Raw genomic sequence first — 18,503 nt, 5'->3', positions numbered from 1 at the left:
TATAAATGTGTAGGATAGCGGGTAGTGTTAGAGCGCCTAGTAACGAATTGAACTGGTCTGCTATCACAAGCTAGTACTATATGTTACTACTTGGTTTGTAATAGTACTGCTGGTACTTACTTTACACTGGTACTTACTGTTGCTATCACACACCTATTGCTCAACTTAAGGTAAGTTGGTATAGTTTGCTACTTGCTTGCATTCATTAGCTGCTGAATATTTGTGTAGCTAGTAAAGTCATGGAAGTTCTGACAGGCTCGAGATTTTGATTTGTGAATCCTACAGTGTTTTCTGAAGTTCTGTAGATCAACCAAGATTACTACTTCTATTCTCTTGCTCCTACAATTTGGGTATGAACCGAAGGCTTTAAGCATATTTGTGCCATAGAAATATCATTTACTGAGCTTTCTTTATCACCTACAATGAGCGTTTTGATACGGTTTCAAAATGACCAGTAATTTCAGTTGTTTTCCATAGATTAAATAAAACATTTGTGTATTATGGAGTGAATTAAGAAGTCATTGGATATGCGGTTTTGGGTGCGCTAACACAGTAGAAGGCGTCTATTAGACATATAGACTGAGGAATATCCATGTTCTCGATACGTGGAACAACAGCTACAGAAGCTTTATGATCTTTGTGATTGTAAAGTGTTGATGGAATGGAAGCCACCATGACTTTATCAGCCATTAGCCTTTCCATTGCTGCATCGTTGTCAAGACACACTGCCATAGTTTCCTGTAAGGCAGGTTAATCATGTATGTGCGGCTATAGTAAGTGTCAACACACACTGTTTGAAATTCAAGTGCGTCTATATCCGGCTCACTATTCATAGGCCCGCCATAGTGATATTGAGCACAAAGACTGATCGTTCGCTGCCTGCATATATGACTTGATGGCTATTTATTTTTGGCTGCTTTAAAGAGTGTAATGTTGACATCTTTCAGGTTTTAGACTGAAAAATGGAGGAGCTAGAAAAAACCTTCGACTTTGGTAAGCGAAATTCTTACAACGCCACAAAAAGTTTAGCACGCATTCGAAGCAGCAAATACAAAAGGGTCAAGGCTCCTGTTAGATACGATCTCTGGAACAGACCAGCACCAGACTTGCGGATGCAGCTATATCATCCTCACCCGGTGCCAAGAAATAGTCAAGAAGCCATTCAGCCTTGGAAATTCAGAGCATCATTTGATTCTGAAAAGGTGAAACATTTTTCTTCTTTTGGCTTGGTAGCTAATGTTTAGCTACTCTACGCATTCTTAGTTAAGCCTGGGGGTTAGGATGCCAATAAAATGTTAAAGGTCATAAGACTAGGTGATATCTAAAGTCGCTGGAAAGAATTTATAATACTTTCCGTTAATGCATATTTTTAAATCTACATACAAATAATGATGATTCAAAGAGTAGCGTGTAGTCTGTATCAAATTGATGAGCACCAGTTGACGAGTCGGGTGGCTACCATTGCAGCCCGTCCAGCTGTCCAAGTCTAAAGTGCTGCCACAGAGTATACAAGATGCTTTGTTTGGTGGAGAAGAGAAGGAAACAAAAATGACCATATCTCCGAGAGTATTGCGGCCCCATGAGGCAAAAATACTATTTGTGAAGAAAGGAATACTGCCCAAAGAAGTCTATAGTAACCCAAAACCTCATGACCACCGAGCTGTGAGTATGAGATTCACCATATTTTGTGCTGAACTAGTTCAAAGTTTGCCTGAGGTCCTATTTGCATTCAGGGGCTCTTGATGTAAAGTAACTGGACTAACATCGGCTGTGTAATCATGTATACAGTGAGTGAATGCAGGGCTAGCAGGTTGTACATCACCAAGTAGCTAAGTTGACTGCTCAGGCTTGCATCTGAACGAGTCCAATTTTAAACAGTATTTGTAGGAATTCGACGCGTAATGATTATCTCTCTCAGGAGACTCATCACACACAACCACCTCTACCACTTATGCACTCATTTTACCTGCCAGCCTATGTATACTTTTTATTTATGCTATACTGTGTCTAGGTTTGTCTTGTAGCACTCAGCTTGCCTTCTGTGTTTTCACACACATGGTGTGATTATGTGATTAGTTGGATGTTCTGTTAAAATAAGACATTGTTTTTCGTCTCCCATGTTTAGTAGATACATACGCGTGTAAAGACACGCTAGAGAGATAAGACTAGGGTACTTATGACACCAGTGCATAGCTTAGAGGCAGAAGTAATCTATTGTTTTGTCACACAAGAGATTTACCTATTTGTTGTGTCGTATACTTCAATATATCTAAGCCTTTTGTTAGATCATAAAGTTGATAACTAACTCTAGTTGTACAAGCCAGTATCTACTAGAACAGTGGTTTCTAGCTTAGGTTTGATTGAATCCTAAGGGTGCGGTGAGTCAGTCCAAGGGTTCGGTGGAGATCTCTCAAATGTAACAGTGGAAGTCACACGGATTTGCAAGATCATGTCTTTGTGAAAAGATATGTAAATTGTTGTGAGTTCATGCGTTGTATTGATTTTGTTCTTTCAATGCAGTGATGTTACTGCACAGTTCTTTTTGTGTATCAGCACAGCGAAATGCGGAAAAAATGCAAATGGGAAAAATGTGCAAAAAAACATTTTATTTTTAATAAAAAAGTGTTCAGTGATAGAGCCCATAATATTAATAGGGTCAGTGCATCCAACAAGGTTAAGAGCCACAAAACTAGACTCTATATAAAAATAATATAATTATGAAAACTTTTGCAGTTGCCTTCTTTGAAGTCTCTCGGCTTGCCAGAGTTCACATCGTCCTATGAGAAAGACCCATATAACATCATGTTCAAGTCTAAGAACCTCGATCAAGGTAGCTCATAAAACTTGGTCTCTTACGGTCGGCTACTGCTGACTACTGATGACTACTGCCGACTACTGATGACTACTGCCGACTACTGCCGACTACTGCCGACTACTGATGACTACTGCCGACTACTGCCAACTACTGCTGACTACTGATGACTACTGCCGACTACTGCTGACTACTGATGCCTACTGCCGACTACTGATGACTACTGCCGACTACTGCCGATTACTGATGACTACTGCTTACTCCTGATGACTACTGCCGGCTACTGCAGACTACTGCTGACTACTGCCGACTACTTCTGACTGCTGTTGACTACTGCCGACTACTGCTGACTACTGCCAACTACTGCTGACTACTGCCGACTACTGTGGGCTACTGCCGACCACTGATGACTACTGCTGACTCCTGCTGACTACTGATGACTACTGATGACTACTGATGACTACTGCTGACTCCTGATGACTACTGCCAGCTACTGCAGACTACTGCTGACTACTGCTGACTACTGCCGACTACTGCCGACTGCTGCTGACTACTGCTGACTACTGCCGACTACTGCGAGGTAATGCCAATTACTGCTGACTACTGATGACTACTGCTGACTCCTGATGACTACTGCCGGCTTCTGCGGACTACTGCTGACTACTGCGGGCTACTGCAAACTACTGATGACTACTGCTGACTCCTGATGACTACTGCCGGCTATTGTGGACTACTGCCGACTACTGCTGACTGCTGCCGGCTACTGATGACTACTGCTGACTACTGCTGACTACTGATGACTACTGCCGGCTACTGCCGACTACTGATGCCTACTACCGGCTACTGATGACTACTGCTGACTATTGCCGACTACTGCTGACTACTGATGACTACTGCCGGCTACTGCCGACTACTGATGCCTACTGCCGGGTACTGATGACTACTGCTGACTACAGCCGACTACTGCCGACTACTGCTGACTAATGATGCCCACTGCCGGCTACGCATAACTACTGTTGACCACTGATGACTACTGCTGACTAATGCAACCCTTTTTTACCTGTCCAGTCATTGGCTCGTGTCATTCTCCGAATTTAAAACAAAGCACCATCTACTATGCTTGCAGTACATGGTTTACCAGTCAATGTGCGAGATGTAGCTCCTGGTCCTCAGATGGGAGACAATGTCCTAAGGCAACCACCAAAATTTGAGAAGTCGTTGCACCTCCCCCACCCTTCCTTCCCAACTAGAATGATGAACACAACTAGACACAGGCCACTTTACCGCTCTCCACATAGTGCTTATTTAGAAAGAGTAGAAACAAAACTTTCTAAAGAATGGCGAAAAGAAAGAGCAGTAATTGCTACTGCACCAGCCAAAGCTCATGTCTCCTTATGAGGTTTGCCTATATTTTAGTGCTAGTTTTTGTTTCTATAGAAAGCATAGGACAACTTTTCATCGCTTCTTGAACACTTTCTGCGGTGCTAATGTTTCTAGTGGTAGATCCGCAAAAGTTCTCCTTGCTATATCATTCTGACAAGATATTTGCTCAAAATATTTCTATGAAGAGATACTATAAAATTTGCTCAACTGCGCACGTCTCCTGCTTTGTATAACAAATTAACTGCTCATGAAATATTTGGGTTTCAACACTTAGGCTTCTACAGCTGAAGATTTAATGCAACAGTAATGTTGGATTTTGTTCCTATTTTGAAGCAATTTTCAGCCCGTCGAGAGCTATACGAGACAATTCTTTGACTAGTTGTAACTCAGATTAGTCTATTGGTAAAACTGAAAATTTTGTATGTTCTTAAGATCGGTAAGAGTTCTTTTATTTTATGAGCTTCTGCTTTGATACATTTTTATGTAAAACATTTTGTAACACGTATGTTAATGGTTAACAACAATTTACTATATTCTTGTTAATTCATATTCATCTAAATGTACTGGCTACTTCCTGGGCTTGGCCTAACATCCATGAAGCTTCTGTGTCACATCTTTAAATATTTAGCATTTCATATGTACTTCTGTGTAGAATACTCAGATTGTCTTAATGTATGTAAAATCTTATTTTCATTGTTCTTTATAAATTTACCTTCATAGCTTTTGTGAAGAAACAAAAGTTTTTGTAGTGAATGATTCAAACAAGTTATGGGGCACATTTCAATAGAAGTTGTCTCCACTCAATTTTATGATAACACGCATCAAACTTTTTCAGCAGTTATCGATATATGCTCTGTATGCTGACTAAAAATTCTCCTTTACTCATGAATAAGCAACTTATTATCCTTGATTATCCTTGAATACAACAAATGTGAGAAATAGTTTATGCTAACATTTTAGAACAATAAGCAGTATGTAATTGTTGCCATCACTGCATGATGGAAACAATTACAACTTAATATTGATATAAACTTTGCTATTTGTATTTGTATAACTATCCAGTCTAACTAGAAGGGCGCCATTCACCAACCTCTCGTCTAAATTAACTTTGCTCGCAGTGCCTATGGCTACAGACCCTTTTGCTGTTCTGAACAGTCGTGAATAATGTAATTCAGCGTTTTTTTTCTATCTGTAAAACCGGTGCTCCACCTTATAGTTAGTAAACAAAGCAACTTTTTCTACACAGTATCACCTCCGCAGCAGAATCTTCACATACACAAAACTTTATTTATGCAGATTAGTAGTAAAGGTACAATGTAAAAAATAGCTGTCCACCACATGTGGTTGACTATGTCCACCACATGTGGTTGACTATGCCCTCCACATGTAGTGGACTATGTCCTCTGCATGTGGTGGACTATGTCCAGAGTATAACAAATTGAATTGCAGCCAAAATATGCTGGTGAGTAGACGGTAATGCTGTCTTAACAGCGATTGCTTCATTAGCAGGCGGGATGCATTAACATAAATAATAGTGCAACATTAATTATAAAAGAGAGGATAACTCCTGTATACAGGAATAAGCAAAGTTTTAGTAACAAATAAGGGTTAATAAAAGGAATGCACCAGCTAGAATACATACAATAAATAAAAACTCATTGTTTTCGCAAGGATTCTTTCAATGTTGAGGATTTCTTGCCTTTAAGAAATGTTAAATTTTTCATCTTTTTTTTAAGTGAACCAGTCATTGTGTCTCCCATCTGCTGCATGTCACTAGCGCCGTTGCTCGCTGATGACTTGACAGTGTCTGTCGAATGCTGTATATTAATCTCTAGTGTAGGTTTAGACGTGGCAGGCATCGGCGTAACAACAGTCAGCTCCACTTTATCTCCTCCCTTTACTATGATAGCCTTGATTTCCTTTAAAGCTTTGCATTTGACATTGACCCCGTTTACAGCGGTGAGAATATCGTCTTTGTTAATACTTGCCACCTGCAGCACAAACCGATGTTAAAAACTGACAAAGATGCAGTAGACTAGTCAGTCCCTTTATTCAACGGGAGACAATGGGGGGTTTTTTAATTAGAGATCAACTCCAAACCACAAACAAACATGAAGTTGAATTAACTTGTTTACAGATTAGCAGCTGAAGTGTCTAATACATGATATCATAAGCTATCCTAGTAGCTTATGGGCACCCGCATGAAGCAACCGCAAACAGATAAGGGTTAAGGAAGAGTGGTAATAAAGACTTAAGAAAAAAGAGGGCTTTATATTGAACGTATTAGTTAATGTTATGAGAAATGTAACGGAAGACAGTGGAAATGTCTGAAAAGAGAAGCCATTAATTCATTCATTGGGGCATTTTGAATGGCATGCGCAAAGTATTTTATCATTACTGTATGAAATGTGTGAAATGGATCAGTTGTTAAGCAAGGCATGTGCTACAGATGATTGGTAAGAAAAATGGTGTCTATACCAGTTCAGTCTGATCGTCAACCTACGATAGAGATTCACATATACAAACTTTCTATATTACAACACGGCAGGTTATACAGTTAGATGTGACATACGTAAATGATAATATTCCTAGACAACCTTTTATTGAAAGAGTAAAAAGTACCTGTGCAGGGCTATCATTCTCTACGGCAACTACCACACTTGGATTGTCACCCATAATAGTAAATCCAAAACCATGCGTCTCATCTTTGGTGAGAACCACAGTTCGGGGAACAGTCCATTCTGTTTGTGCAGAGAAAACAGACACTGGACCCTGCAAAGTGTTATTGACCTGCATGAGCTGCGTATATATGTTTTGAAATTTGTGGTCAGTATATTTCAAGGGCGTATTGCCCAATGGTGACTGTTGAACCCATAAAAGTGACTAGAGAGAATGAATTACTGAAACGAAAAGGAGGAAAAAATTATCTCCCCTTGGAACTCTAGCAGTGTGCCATTTTAACTATTCCATTACAAGCCAGAAACCATTTTAACAATGATCAATAAGTAGGTTTTAACAATAAGAAAAGCGATTCTGTCAGTTAAAACTGGTGCAGATATATCACTTGACTCAGCAGTAGGCGTTAAGAGGATCATTTTATGGAAAAAATAGCGAAGCTGGTTTCTGCTGCAACGCCACAGGGACTAATGCAATGAGCACTCACCAAGTCGCTGAAGAAATCCTCAGCAGGATAATCAGTGAAGTTTTGCAATGTAACCTGCACAAGGGTGTTGGTTTTGGGTACAACCACTGAGGTCGTCATAAAGATGTCTTCATAGTCACGGTCATCACTGACTTCTATTAACAACAGCTCAGCGCTGAAACAACAACAACTCTCTTCATGGGTCTATTGATTATTTCTTCATTCAAACAACAATTCCGAAATAAAACTTAAATCACAGTCTTAAAATTATAAATGAAATTAAATTTGGTTGATAACTGACTTTTCTGGCGATCCCAGGTAACTACTACTCATAACTAGACACTGTTCACAAAGGTCTCTAGAGATAACATACACAACCTCTAGAGCATGCAGCTTTGTGGTCAGAAGGTAGTAATTTAGAGCTCAAACTAAAAAGCAAGACTCACTTAGCTCGAGCTTCAGATAAAACTTTCATGAAGACATCGTCATTGTTCCTGAGCATCCGACAAAAGCTATAATCTTTCTCAGCAGTCTCATTAAGGGAGACTGAGCGATTGAGATGGGATCTGCAGTACTGTTTCTTTTTTAATGGGTCAGCACCATACTCCATCGTATTAGATTTAGAGTCGGAGGTTGTCACTCGTTCTAGAGTCTTTGTAATCTCATCAAGTGAAGGCAGTCGCTCTGTAAGGATTGTAATTTTCTGTCATACCACAGAATCTCTGTCAGTGCACTAACACATTAGCTTAGCTCTTGTTTATTGAAGTTCAGATAATTCACAACCTGATAGCCTATGGGGATACATAGCATGCGATTCACAAACAAACACTAAGTAATGAATATTTATGCAGCGAGTCTACCGAGGTGTGGCTGACAGAAGATCCCTGTTTTTTATATGGAACCAAACTGATATATTCAAAAATAACATATGCTACATGATCACATGTCAGTCCTTTGTACATTCTATACCTAAAATAATTTTAGCTTCTGAGGTTTCAAAAACCTGTAAAAGTATTTTGTACCCTTTTCATGTTATGCTTTGAACAAAGGGTTGTGCGAGACAATCAGAAGGTCGTCTAATGCGGTGTTTTCAAGTTCAAGTTTAGCTGGGATTGTCGGCAAGTCCATGAAAGGGCAAAATATTGTGAAGAATGCCGATATTTAGAGCTGAAGCCAGCCAATGAGAATTACCTGAGTGTTTGATGTCAAATGTGTACGTCTAAAGCTCAAAATAAAAAGTACTTAACGTCGTCATACTATTAGATTACTTGTTAACGCAGTGAACCCTTTACAGCACAGACTGACAGAGCCAATATTATAAGGGTAATTTATAGGGCATGGCCTCTGAAAAAGGGTTATAAATGACATCAGCCGCAAGTGGCCAACATGAAGGCGGACCAGTTAAGTAGGTACGTACATGACAGATAAGATAACAACATTCTGACATGGTTCCATCAGGTTTCGTCAAATGTTACGACTGCTGATAGCATTGAAGAGCTCTGCTAGTCAAATAAACAGCTTTCAAAAACGCCTGCCGGGCCATAAAGGCACGACCTTCAGTTCACCAATCACGGCTCACTAGTACAAGACTCGCTAGATGATTACAGATAGGTAACAAAAACTAATATATTATATGGATGGTTATGTGCAAATCCTAGTTGTTGGGTGAACAGACATTGACCGACCCTAGCTATAAACTTCTTAGCCTTAATTCCTACAGCATGACTTCAGTGAGTCTACAGCATGGTTTCTTTTATATTTGAAAGCTTAGAAATGGCAGTAATTTGCTTATGACATGACACACATGGAACTCAGTGAAAGTACCCAAATCTATAAACCAGTACACCCACCCTTGTCGAGTAGTAGAGATGAAGCTAGGTAATAGTGCGCCAAGGCTAAGTAGTGGTTGCACTTCATGATGGTCATAGTGAGCCAAGAAGCAGGCACATCATTCCTGATTGCCTTGCTTGCCACTGCGTTGTGTGTTTCCTCATACATGCGAGAGACCATAGCTGCCTCCTGCGCGTATCGGATATGGTCCGTGAACTTAACGGGAGCACCACTAACTAGAATCATTTTTTCATAAACACACTCCTGGCCTTGAGACTGCAAGAGGAAAGAAAAACACTTAGTCCAATGTGCTCAGAAAATCATTTGTTGTGACTCCCATGTGTATCATATGATTCACCAAAATGCCAAATAAGATGTGAAAATGAAGATAATTCTTATACTGACTGCTTGTATGATGGAAGGTATATGAATAGCAGAACCTAATTATACCAGACCAATAACATACTGCGGCAGGTACGCATGAGGCAACCTAACCATACTGGACCAATAATATAATGCGGCAGGTACGCATGAGGCAACCTAACTATACTAGACCAATAACATATTGCGGCAGGTACGCATGAGGCAACCTAACTATACTAGACCAATAATATAATGCTGCAGATACGCATATGAGGCAACCTAACTATATTAGACCAATAACATAACGCTGCAGGTACGTACATGAGGCAACCTAACTATACTAGACCAATAACATATTGCGGCAGGTACGCATGAGGCAACCTAACCATACTAGACCAATAACATATTGCGGCAGGTACGCATGAGGCAACCTACCTATACTAGACCAATAACATATTGCGGCAGGTACGCATATGAGGCAGACAAAAAGAGAATATTGTATTGTTGAGAACTTACTAGCATTAGCTGAATAAGGAGTGTGAGAGTTTCTGTGTGCATATCAAGACTCGGGGCATTGGCAAACCTGTCTCGCAAATATTGTAGTATTCCTGCAGATTTCTGGTAGTATTCTATGGCTTTGTTGAGCCCAGTGGTAGAGCTCCGGTCCTGCAAATGCACAAACGTATATTTACAAGGTATATGGTAATGCAAGAATAGCTTGTAGTCGTGACTTGAAATTCACATATTCAGAACTTTTGCCATCTCTTTTGTCTAATAGCTCAACAAAGGCTTCTCGATGCGATGCATTGTCATTCACTAAATTTTCAAAGGGATGTAAACAGAGCCGCCTCTGTCACCTGACATGCAGTTATCGTGATAGGTGTTGTTAGACACAGCAGCCAACCACACGTGCTCTCTGACATGACATAATACATCATAGCCTTATCAGCCAGGGCTAGCGTTATCACCTACTGGCTCCATGAAAAACATGTTCACAAGAGAAGGTAAGCCAGTAGGTGGAAAGTTATCAGATGAGTCATGGGCAGGACATGAGTCATCTGGGGAATTGAAAGTAGACTGAAATATGACTTTCAATAAGATAATCAATAATATTTTGCTTGTGAAGGAGCTTTGTGACTGACCAAGGTTCAAGACAGCATTCACTTACACTGATGGAGAGCTCTTAACCAAACCCATAATCATCATATCACAAACCTAATGACAGTTCATATGAAATGTCAATAAATAAATCTTTCCAGGTGCCCCACAAGCCATTGTTCAACAGAAGTGATGTAACAGTTACCATGTACTGCCTCTTTAGCCCTTACTGATAGACGACAAATGCCTACACACATGATAATTGATAGATGAGAGGGTTACCTGCGCTGTGCCAAGCTGAGAATATAAAGCACCAATGTTGAAAAGCACACACCCCCTTTCAAAACCGAGGGTCTTCTGCGAGGTATGCATCCCAGTTAGAGAATCGTACCTACAAAACAGCCACAAAAACTCGTCTGCAATGCGCCATACTCTCCACTAAATGTTCCATTGTGTTTGTCAAAACTTATTACAGCCAACACAAACCATCTTGTGTGGTCCAACTCATTTAGTCTGAGTTGGGCAGTAGTAGATATTAATAAACTACTAGAACATATATTCCTACAAGCTTACATTATGAGGTTAAAATACTTCAGCTACTTCTACTTCCTCCTCTATTTCATTACGCCATTGTAAGCTATTTTAAGCTCTCTCTCTTATGCACTAAGTGCAAACATTAACTAAACAGGTTATTTCTGTATAGAAACGCAAACAGGTTGCTGTTAACATGCAGATCAAAATGGTCTCCATGTCTGCACTCCTTGATTACTTGACAAGGCGCTAGCTAAACACGCTGACCTGTTGCGCTGACTTTGCTTTTCAACAAACTAACTGATCTAAACGTGATAAGTACACTCCTGTTTGAATAGAATAAACAGCATGCGCTGTGAGCCCTGATTCAGTCTTAATTACTAGTAAATCTTAGAAAGACTCGACCAAAAACTGTTATAGATGGAATTTCCAACGCCTAGAAAAATTAATTTACATAATTTTGTGCAAGCATCGAGTGACAGGAAGAATAAAATAGATGAATTACCATGTAAAGTAGACAGGAACAGCTCTCCCCGGAGGATAAAATCTCTTTTGTGTGTGACTGAGTTGATTGTAGTAGGTAAAGAGAAGCTCCACTCCAGCCTCACTCCTGTCTGGTGTTCGCATCGCCTGCGCATACATGACAGCATGAAAATGAGAACATTGACTGGAATAGCTTTAGCTCCATACCTCATGTTGCGCACTCTTTATTCGCCTTACTTAAGTAATTATCCTTCAGGTGATTATGGACTTTAGCTGTATATTTATCTTATTCTTATTTGTTATATAGTACTCAACTAAATGCTTTCACCATTGAAATATTCTTGTTGAGCAAAATTAATATATTTAGTATATACATGATAATAACATTAAAGATATATATCATAAACTGTATATGAGTGATAGCACCAGCTAGTTATTCTGGGCCAGCATGAACCAGAGGGCGAGTAACTATACATATAATCTCACAGCATAGCCAACCAGTTGAAAAAAATGGGACCATATTCAAAGCTTGTTTGTTGCGTATATTAGCGAATATCTATATATATATATATATATATATATATATATATATATATAAGATAATCTACATTCTTGCCCATGTTATGCATTCTACCCTTATATATATATATATAAGGGTAGAATGCGCAAACCAACCGCTATTCGATAAATTGCATTGCTTGAAACTCATCAGAGGCCATCAAAAGTTTTTTTGTTTGGTTGGATGAAGCATTAATCACTAAATGCCCTCAAGAAAAGTTTGTCAACATACAAGCTCTCAGGTTGAGGTATTTTGAAGGAGCTTGCTGTTTTGAATATTAGATAACCTAATTCCCAAACTTTAAAAGGCACAAACATGAAATCAGGTGAAACTTGGCTTTATAATTTGTCCTTGACACTCAATATGTTACGACAACAACTAACGGTTGTATTTTAATTCTACATTGACTAGCTTTTGAGCATGAACATGAGCTGCCTCAGTTGACAGGCCCAACCGCTTCATTAGTATTAGCATAACAACATTTATCGGGAACTAAGGGATAGCGTGTTGAATTTTCAATTTTTATCAAATCATAGATATGTGCATCCACAAGACACAGAGCAGTATGCCTCACCTTTCTCAAGGCGTGCAGTCTGTCAAGGTGCTGTGAGTAAAGTGCACCACTTTCTGAGTAGTGCTCCTCTATGTAATCCTAGCATGTAACAGACATAGTAGATAAGTAACATATGAATACAAATAACAAGAAAGTAACATGCAATTGAAGTAAATATCATCTATTTGATTAGAAATTAGCATAAATATTGCTTGTAGATAACGCAAAGTCAGCTGGCTCACCCGCTGAGCAGACAAATAGCAAGTATAGTACAAGTAATTGATATATGCACTGCATGTAATCCACATATTCACCGTGAATACTTACACCTATGAGAATACAGTGGATAGAGAGTATCAACTCACTGTGAATACTTACACCTATGAGAATACAGTGAATAGAGAGTATTTACTTACTATGAATACTTACACCTATGAGAATACAGTGAATAGAGAGTATTTACTCACTATGAATACTTACACCTATGAGAATACAGTGAATAGAGAGTATTTACTCACTATGAATACTTACACCTACGAAAAGACAGTGAATAGAGAGTATCAACTCACTGTGAATACTGTGCTAAAGTTGGCATCTTTGGTTTCCTTCAAGCCCAACGATAACATGGGAACAGCTGAGCTCGAGCTGCAAAATAAACAATAGTTACATGAGTTTTGACTTTAGATAAATTGGTGGAGCGGATGAGGAAAACTTAGTGAAGCTGAAGAATGTGTTTGTGTCGAGGTGAGCGCTTCCACTTACTGACTCAATGCTTCCTGAATAGTTTGGCTGGATTCATATAGACTATTGTGTTGTATAACTACTCGCTGCCCATACCATTAGAAACGATAAAGATTGCGATCAGTATTGTGTAACTGGATTGTATTTAGGGAGGGATAACATCACTAATAGCCCTCTATTAGACGAGCCCTTGAGGGTGTCTAGTGCTACTACGGATAGAGAGAGAGAGAGAAGAGGGTGGGAGTCTACCGCACACAAAATAAATTGACAACAAACCAGTACGGCTGTAATAGATAGCTCACCGGTCTGATTTCTTGCTGATTTAGCAAAAAAATATGTAGCTGGTTTGAAACAAGATATACACATAGTGACCCCCTTAACAATTCAGCAATAATATGCACGCCATAAGCTAACATTGTGAGAGCGTAATACATACTGGTTACCAGAAAGAAAGGTCTAAAGATGTCGCTAAAGAGCAACCTGCTGACCACTCTCCTTAGACTAGTCCTTAGAAGAGAGCATCCCAGCACAAAATATTTCTCTGAGCACCTGGTTATGGTAATTTTATTGTCGGACAGTAAAACTACTTGAATCTAATGCAAATAAACTGTAAAAAGGTGAAGTTATTACCACCTAATGTTACAGCCAAGGGCATTCACTCAAGCCTTAGAATACAAGTACTAGCCGATATGAATATACCGGAGGTCACCAGCTGGCAGCATCATGGAGCTGTCAAAAGTTGACAACCTCGCTAATACATACACATGCTGCCAATTGATTTTATTTATTCAATCCGCCGACTTTGATGACTGACACAAGAAGGTGAGAAGATTTAGCGTCCCTAAGATAAGTCATATGATGAATAGATACATAAGTCTGAGAATAGATACATGTAAATACGCTAAGTCCAAATCAAACAAGGTTTGATAAAGACAAGAAAAGCTACTATCCCCAGAGAAAGGGAGGGTGTAGAGAGAGAGCCTGGAGGGAGCAGCGAGAGTGTACGAAGGCTCGTGTCACTGAGACACGGAAAGATTAGATATCGCCAAAGAGGAAGAAGAGGCTTGTTATCACTCACTTTTCATTCTGGTATGTTTTGACATTGCTGTTGAGCTGAGCTAAGTCTCCCTTCAGCACCTCGAGCTTAGATTTGACAAAACCGAGTTCTATAGTGACCTTCTCTTTAATTTCCTTGTTAGTTGTGGCTCTGCAATTGACTCGTAAGTTAAACAAAAACAAATAAATCGCTGATGTGTGCTATCAATACCAGCTCAAACTCAGAGCGGATAATTCTCAAGGATCAAAGGTCAATGTAAGCAGAAACGTCAATGCCAGAGAATGAACAGTAGCGTGAGAGCCCTAAACATATATTAATATTTTTGTGTTTGCGTCTGACACATTTAATATTACAGGCAGCGCAAGCGGCCTCAGGTGTCCACAGAGTACCTGTAAACAGAGTCATCTATTGAGAGGGAGGAAGGTGACAAATGGCTAAAACATGTGAAGAAAGGTAAGAAATGGCATGAGCGCTTAAGAGAGGCGATGAACAGGGCAATAGTAATACAATTAGAAATGCAGCGAGTGAAATACACGAGTTTACCTAAAAAGCATCGGCTAAAAACTTGAATAATCATACTCATTAACAAACTAGAATGCGAGTAGAAGTGGACAAGTTGCTAACAATCAGACTGGCTGGGCACAAGATGGCAGCCGGTACAACTCGAAACAACTGCAGATGAATGAGTTGCATCACTACAGCACCAATAATTCGTCTGTACAATAAGATATCTATTTGTCTATGTGCTGCTTCAAGGCAAAGAGCCATTTGACTGTGTCAGGAGCGCAGTTACCTTAGCAAATTCTCTGCACCTCTCCTTAGCCTGAGTTCTTTAATAATGTCATCATTTATTCGACTTCTTTTTTGCTGTAGTTTGCTTCTGCCCGTATTATATGTGGCATTACAACCCTGCAAAAGATATACAGCTAGCTAGAGGCCTCCAAGCGCGTTTCATTCACCAAGAAACAATGTTATCACCAGTTCAATCGGAGGTTAAGTCGACTAACTGCTAAACTAAACAAAACAACAAGATCGTGACAAGAGGTTAACAATGTCGGTAGGCCGGTAGGCCAGCGGTGAGAGAGTACACCATACATTCAAGTTTAGGATGAGATTAGAGAGTTGGTGGAGCTATTACATTAGACAGTATAATGGGTTTGTCGTTGTGTGAAATAACTCATCAGACACTCCGAAGTTCTTCAGACTTCATATAATTACATCGTCACACAGGCCAAGCTTTTCATGAAGAACGCGAAGACAATTACAATCATAGTAATTGTCTTTCCATTTATCAAGTGTAGGAGAACTGGTAGAGGATGAATGAATAGCAGAAAGAACTGACAGGCATTGTCAATGGAAGATTAAAGAAACAAATGTCTAGTGGTGTCTATCCTGACAATGAGACCAACCATAATCCCAATAAACAATACAGTCTCCGTAGGTTATAGCCATGCTTGGAGCAATTACACAAAAGACCTACTTTCTTACATAGAGGGATACATTCAGAGACAAAGACACAACAAATTGTTCTTTTGTATCTCAAAGAGTTTCAAATAAAAGAACCCTTGTCTTGTAGTGCCTTCCATTAAGTGCAAGCGTGTCAACATGTGGTTATTTCTAAGATAGAAACCATAGCTATTTAGCAATAACTTCTGGGATTGCCCAAATCGATAACACAGTGAACACAGTATATGGAATAGTTGCTAGTGATTGCTAATGCCACGGCCTCTTACAATATATCCGTGGTTGTAACCAAGTATTGCAGCCATGCGTGTTAAAATTATCTCTCTAAACAAACTGGCACACTCTGAAGATTACGTCACATTCTAAGAACTTTAGATAAATAAGAATGAATTGAAGAGCTAAATCGCTGGTGAATAGCTTCCCTGGTCAAGGCTTGCTGTGAAACTTATGAAACTTTGTAAGGTTGTAGTGGACGAGTAATCTCTTCATCCACTACAACCTTGCAAAGTTTACAAACCTCATCCACTATGCCACTATCATCTATGCCTCCTTTTAGCAAAGCAATGCTATTCTCATGTCATACGTAGACAAAAACGCTTTCATTTATCGGACGTTTTTAAGATGGGTCGCTGCAGTTGTGAGTGTCTTGATGACAAGCTGCCGCCGCTGTAGTTATTTAAAACTGGGAACCTGGTGGTTATAAATATTCATACTTCTTGGTGGTAAATATTGATCTGCGTTCTGATTGTTTAGAAGTCTTTCACCAACGTTTAATTATTAATAATTTTATATCTGCAACTTCAGTATCAAATGTGTGACTGATCTAACAAGTATATGCCGATTGTTACTGTCTTTAAGATTGAACTGAAAAACTCTCATGTGTTAGCTAGATCCATAGATATATATATCTATGACTAGATCATACTTAAACTAACAGACAAGTTTTCTATTGTAAACTTGCAGCTGCTAGTCAGGAGGTTAGCATGAGCATGTTAAAAACTTAAATTTACCAATTCAGGATCACATCACATTTTTTGACGGTTTACTAAAAAGAGCATAATTGTATCAATTAAAGCTTCTATATTTTGTAGCAAATATGTTACTAAAACTAATGATTTTAATGCGTAAAAGTGCATTAAGCAAAAGATTTTACATTTGTGATGATGAAAAAACTGTCCATTTGTGCACCTCACTCTGTAGCCTCTGACCCAAAGTATATTGCGTAGATAAGCTTGAGAATATTCTTTATCATTGCTCAAAAGTTTTCTAAAATGGGTGTGGTGATGTTTGTTAGGAAATGTTTGCCTTGTTTGTATAAGCGAATCGAGCTGCCTAGGTTTCCTGTATGGTCTTGGACAATATCAGCTGCTATGAATCACATGATAAGCTAGCCATGAATAACAGTAGCTTTAAGATTATGACTAAATAACTTAATCATTTCGCTGGCATTCTCTAAACTAATCAATATTACAAATAGGAGAGCTGTCTTTACATAGGCTTTAAGTAACAACACAATCACATTTGAATATCTATAGTGAACTTGCATAATGAACGACAAGTATGTTGCTTGCTATAAACTGGTTTAGAGTGTACAACATTTTTCTTCAGAGAAAAATAGTCAATATAGAAATATATAAAAAAAATGATAAAACATTTTATGATGGGTGATTTAAGAATGTTGGATAAGTTGTTTTGTGAAACTCAAGCAAGCGTTACTTACTCGATTAAAGGGACTAAGCTTGTCTTGAGTGTTTGTGGCGTCAGATAATTTTCCAGTAGTGACCAACTTTTCTTCCATACTATAACTTTGTATTTTAAGTCTAAAATTAAGATAATGCAAATTTAGCATGACACATATTATAGCAGTGCAACAAACAAGCTAGTCATCTAGTTTGCTACAAACAATTTAAGTGTGGTTTAAAATTTGTAAACCAAAATTGGAATTTACACACTTTAGGCACTTTAAAACTCAAGTACTAATTACTTTAAAATGAGAATTAGTCTTGAGACAGGCAAACAGCGGCACGGTATTGTGCTAAACACCGGAAAGTGTCAAGTATCACAACATACGAATATACAGGCTCACAAGTTAGGGAAGAATCAAAGCACCACTGTATCGCCAATTAAAACCTTTTAAAAACAACAATTCAACAGTTTACTTCTTGAAAAGTAGAGTGCATTGTTCAGGTCAGATTCGTTGTTAATGCGGTTACTACAAAATAATCATTGACTGTTGTACACGAATACCTTATATACTTACTTGAGATGCACTCCAGCACAAAAATGTCTTCGTTTTCTCACCAGTAAATTAATGGTGTTATGACTGTAGAGTGGGCGCGTTTTTACTTCATATCGCTTCTGCAATGATAAGCCACACCTTGTTCTGCCGATGATTGTTTGTACGTTGACTGGCAAAGGTTAAGGGTCATCATCAGCCTTAGACACTGAAAACTTTTAACATCGCAAAGAAGTTAGAGGTCACGGTCG

At 39.0% G+C, this 18,503-nt stretch overlaps 2 protein-coding genes across 2 annotated transcripts; one reads left to right on the top strand and one right to left on the bottom strand.

The window, feature by feature from the left end:
- The first annotated feature begins 962 nt into the window (after positions 1 to 962).
- Positions 963 to 4,778, top strand: LOC137402877 (putative uncharacterized protein C7orf78). Its single transcript, XM_068089398.1, has 4 exons — positions 963 to 1,202; positions 1,468 to 1,662; positions 2,734 to 2,830; positions 3,939 to 4,778. The coding sequence occupies exons 1-4, from the start codon at positions 963 to 965 to the stop codon at positions 4,208 to 4,210; spliced, it is 804 nt and encodes a 267-aa protein (XP_067945499.1). The 3' UTR covers positions 4,211 to 4,778.
- Positions 4,779 to 5,462: 684 nt separating this feature from the next.
- Positions 5,463 to 18,370, bottom strand: LOC137385508 (rhophilin-2-like). Its single transcript, XM_068071982.1, has 14 exons — positions 18,277 to 18,370; positions 17,737 to 17,836; positions 15,346 to 15,461; positions 14,574 to 14,702; positions 13,324 to 13,399; positions 12,776 to 12,853; positions 11,665 to 11,789; positions 10,911 to 11,019; positions 10,047 to 10,196; positions 9,188 to 9,443; positions 7,784 to 8,021; positions 7,359 to 7,512; positions 6,818 to 6,967; positions 5,463 to 6,186 (listed from the first exon to the last, which is right to left on the bottom strand). The coding sequence occupies exons 2-14, from the start codon at positions 17,812 to 17,814 to the stop codon at positions 5,851 to 5,853; spliced, it is 1,995 nt and encodes a 664-aa protein (XP_067928083.1). The 5' UTR covers positions 17,815 to 17,836; positions 18,277 to 18,370; the 3' UTR covers positions 5,463 to 5,850.
- Positions 18,371 to 18,503: the final 133 nt, after the last annotated feature.

This window comes from Watersipora subatra, chromosome 1 (assembly GCF_963576615.1).
Source record: "Watersipora subatra chromosome 1, tzWatSuba1.1, whole genome shotgun sequence".
Taxonomy (NCBI): Eukaryota; Metazoa; Bryozoa; class Gymnolaemata; order Cheilostomatida; family Watersiporidae; genus Watersipora; species Watersipora subatra.
Note: the sequence above shows the minus strand (reverse complement) of the source record. Positions and strands in the feature narration are given on the sequence as shown.